This window comes from Octopus bimaculoides, chromosome 21 (genome assembly GCF_001194135.2).
Source record: "Octopus bimaculoides isolate UCB-OBI-ISO-001 chromosome 21, ASM119413v2, whole genome shotgun sequence".
Classification (NCBI taxonomy): Eukaryota; Metazoa; Mollusca; class Cephalopoda; order Octopoda; family Octopodidae; genus Octopus; species Octopus bimaculoides.
The window spans coordinates 3,833,251-3,837,703 of record NC_069001.1 but is presented as its reverse complement, the minus strand read 5'-3'; the positions used below and the strand labels follow the sequence as shown (position 1 = coordinate 3,837,703).

The window sequence follows — 4,453 nt, the reverse complement described above, 5'->3', positions numbered from 1 at the left end:
GCGTGCAGGTACAGATTTGGGTGTACAAACTAGAGAAAGAATTAGCGAATAGTTGTAATGAAGTTTATATATATTCTTTCAAAACTAGACAATTTACTTTGTTACATTTCCAAAATTCATTCTGATTTGTCACCTGAAACAGGAAGGGCATACAGGTATGCAAAACTTGGACTAGTAACTGGATTAATCACCAAATTTGAATTAACATGTATGCACACACACACACACACAAACACACATTTTAAGTACTATTTTTTCTCTTTGTGTTACCATATCTCTCTCTTTCTATATGTGTGTGTGTGTGTGTGTGTGTATAATTAAAAGGGAATATAAAATACATTACAAAGGATATATAAACAATTAATAATTATTTATGAATATATCAATGCCCAAACATGTAATAACATATTGAGTGATAATAGTGGCTTTATAGTGGGTTTTGACTGCTATTTCTAAACATGTAAGGGTTTTTGCAACCCTCTCCATTATAACTGTGAGTTATTCATAATTATCAACACTCTTCTTTTATCAGTATCGCTTAACTGGCCCTCGTGCAGGTGGCACGTAAAAGCACCCACTACACTCTCGGAGTGGTTGGCGTTAGGAAGGGCATCCAGCTGTAGAAACTCTGCCAGATCAGATTGGAGCCTGGTGTCGCCTCCTGGTCCACCAGTCCTCAGTCAAATCGTCCAACCCATGCTAGCATGGAAAGCAGACTTTAATGACGATGATGATGATGATGATGATGATGATGATATATATATATATATATATATATATATATATATATATATATATATATATATATATATATATATATGTACAAAACTTTTCTGCCATGTATTTGAAACTCTGTATCTGGTCCTTATCTCACAAAATAACCAAGAAAAGAAATAAAAAGTGTTTTACATTTGAGATGAAAACAAAAATCTTATGAAATCTTTTAAATGTTGATTTATTCAGAGAATTCTGTTTTTAACTGAATGTTTCAATGTCATAATAAATATTTATCCTACCTCGACTGTTTTATTATTTTATGGCTTAATAGGTTTCAGATGGTGTATCAATATCTTTAGTACTTAACACTCTGATCCCTGTTGTGTATTTGTATTAAATTCATTAGAAACACTGACCCACGCAAACCAAACATGTATAGCTATCGAGACTGACAAAATGTCCTCTCCTTTAATCTCATGTATATTTGATGCGGTGAATGTTACAGTGAAAGGCATTTGCGATTGTTCTAGATTGTTCTGGTCCTACAGCAGCAAGCAAGCAATCAATCAAGCTGCTAACACAAGGAATTACCAGCTATCTATTATGGATAAGTATTTGAAAGCTAAAGTGTGTTACCTCTGCAATTGACCTACCACACCAGTTCAGTTCTTATTCCTGAAACATGAGTTTATCTTGTACGTTTTGGCTTTGTAATAAATGCTTCTGTGGGAGGAGGGGAGAAGGTCTGTTGGTGTACATATTATAATGTAGTCGATGTATGTTAGCACTCGGTGTGAATGTAGATCTGTAGTTTTGTCATTGACAATGCTATTATTGCTTACACATTGTCAACAGCAATTTACATCTTGGTTTTATTCATCGTTTCAGATGACAATGATGATGATGATGATGACTGGAGCTGCGGATAAGGAGGCAAGCTAAACGCAAATCACTGGCTTATTGTCATCTGTGTCAGAGCCTATCTTTTTGAAGACTCATGCAGGCTATGGTCATGGAGACTGGGTATAGTCCAATACCAGGACATGGCTTGTCTCCACAAGTCGAACCGGACATCCTGACTTCTTCTGGGAAACTCGATCAGCGGCGCACTTCAGAAGACTCATTTGCAGAATATGCATCGCGAAACCAACAGCGTCAGCCTAACGGACCTATCGTCCATCGGAGAGCTGAACGGCACTTTTCAAAGAAATTGAGGCGACGCCTTATTTACAAAAATGGGGAAGTAAACATTACTCAGACTAACATACGCAAAAGACGGCGGCGGTATCTTGCGGATATCTTCACAACCCTTGTTGACATTAAGTGGCGTTATAATTTAATGATTTTTGCCATGGCGTTTATATGTAGTTGGTTGATATTTGCCTTAATTTGGTGGTTGATTTGTTTTTCACACGGGGATTTGGATCATCTTGATGACAAGAACTGGAAGCGCTGTGTTGTAGAAATACGCTCATTTACATCTGCTTTGCTATTTTCCATTGAAACACAGCACACAATTGGTTATGGATCAAGACACACAACAGAGGAATGTCCCGAAGCAGTTGTAGTCATGATGATCCAATCGTGTTTTGGTGTTATTTGCCAGGCCCTTATGACTGGTATTGTGTTTGCTAAACTTTCTCGTCCAAAAAAGCGAGCTGAAACGTTAATGTTCAGTAAAAACGCTTGCATTTGCAAGCAAGATGGAGATATGTGTTTATTGTTTAGAGTAGGAGACATGCGTAAGTCTCATATTGTTGAAGCTCATGTACGCGGTGTTTTAATTAGACGAAAGACCACAAAAGAGGGAGAAATTCTCCCTCTTTTTCAATTTGATGTTAATCTTGGTTATGAAGATGGTCGTGATAGATTATTTCTAGTGTGGCCTGTGATTATAGTTCACAAAATTGAAGACGATAGTCCATTTTGGGAAATATCTGCTGAAGATCTTCATCGAGAACAATTTGAATTTGTAGTAATTTTAGAAGGTATCGTAGAATCGACCGGTATGACAACTCAAGCGAGGAGCTCTTATTTACCCGGAGAGATCCTCTGGGGTCATCGATTCGAACGCCTTATCACTTTCCAAAAAGAAAATGGACAATATCAAATAGATTTTTCTCGTTTTCATAACACCGTTAAAGTTGAAACGCCGCTTTGCAGTGCAAAAGAACTTGCAGAGTTGGATAATGCAATGCAGGAAACAGCCTCAATTGATGAGGATGAAAATACCTCTCTGCTGTCAAAAGCTGAAAAATACCCAAGCCCTTATATTGTTAAAAGGCATGGCGCCGTTCAGACAGACTTTCCTGATGATGACCAGGAGTCTTTTTCTAATCGAGATTCCATACGTAGTAGACAAAACTTATCTTCAGATAATGATGGCAAAGAAGAATCAGAAACTCTACTTTGACAAAAAAGGTGAGTTTTTGTTTTGGTATTTTTTTCTCTTTTCCAACTATTTTTGGATCATGTGTATATATTTTTCTTTTTTATTTGTGTTTTTGTCTATGAACAATAATTCAAAATGTTGAGTCAGTTTTCATTTCACTGCAAAGTCCCAATTTTTATTATGGTTTCTGTTATAAGCAATCATAGCTGTGTAGTTAAGACGCTCACTTCGCAACCTTGTAGTTTCAATTTATGCCCCACTGCACGGCACCACGGCCCAACCCGTACCTTGTGAATGAATTTGCTAGATAGAAACTGTGTGGAAGCTACTCACATGGGGGGGGGGGTGCTGGAAAGTTCCTGGTTTTGGGTAAAAGAAAATACAGGAGGATCAGTTAATTATGGTTTTATTCAACGTATTCCACCTTTCAGATTCACAGACTTATTGCAGTGGTCCTTCACTTTTTCTAAGCCCTGTAAAAGAACTTGGAAGGTTGGGGGCCTCCAACCAGGCCTTTTGTGATATCCTTAAAGCCAGGGACTTTTCAGCAGCCCCTCATATAAATGTATGTGTGTGTGTGTGTGTTTATCCTCTTGACAACAAGTATTGGTTTGTTTATGTCTCTGTAACTTAGCAGTTCAGCAATTTGCCAAAAGAGGCCAATAGAATAAGTACATGGAGCCAATTTGTCTGACTAAAACCTATCAAGGTTGTGCCCCAGCATGGCCACAGTCCAATGACTAACACAAATCATAAAGAAAAAAAACCCACTGAGTCACGTGTTTATCAGGAAGGTTAAATAGTTAAGTAATAATAACCTGCGTATACGTCTGGGACTTGTCTTATTCATACTTCCACCCCACAGCACTCCTTCCTTACCCTATAACACTAATGTATTCCACCCCATCCCTGTACATATTTTCTCTGCCCCACTTTACAGATCCTCCATGCCTTATACATCTGTTCTGCCTCTCCACCCCCAACAACCCCTCCCCATGCCTCCTTTTTCTTTCTCTGTAATCTTCACCCACCCACCCACCTCCACCAAGGAAGTTGTCGTTGTGTAAGCTTCAGATCAGTCCTGATTAGACAGACCCATGAGAAAAGATATTCCACCCATGGCCATCCCATCAGTAGTAGTAGTAGTAGCAGCAACAGTAATTACACAGTAGTAGTAGTAGTAGTAGTAGTAGTAGTAGTAGTGACAGCAACAGCATTAATTGTTGTTAGCCACTGATCAAGCAGACCCATTAACAAAGACGTTCCAATGTGGCACTCATGCCTTTATAGAAACTGTATTAATGACTTCATTAACAAATTCCCCCCCCCCCTGCCGCTTTAAGG

General features: G+C 38.4%; 1 protein-coding gene across 9 annotated transcripts in view; it reads left to right on the top strand.

Moving 5' to 3' along the window:
* The window catches only part of LOC106882890 (G protein-activated inward rectifier potassium channel 3), a 218,464-nt gene that overhangs the window by 206,509 nt on the left and 7,502 nt on the right, over positions 1-4,453 (top strand). For all 9 annotated transcript variants that reach the window (XM_052975321.1, XM_052975319.1, XM_014933705.2 and 6 more), the window contains one exon: positions 1,606-3,138. In XM_052975321.1, the coding sequence (XP_052831281.1) occupies positions 1,715-3,130 (1,416 nt within the window). In that variant the 5' untranslated portion in view covers positions 1,606-1,714 and the 3' untranslated portion in view covers positions 3,131-3,138. The remainder of the gene's footprint in view (positions 1-1,605; positions 3,139-4,453) is intronic.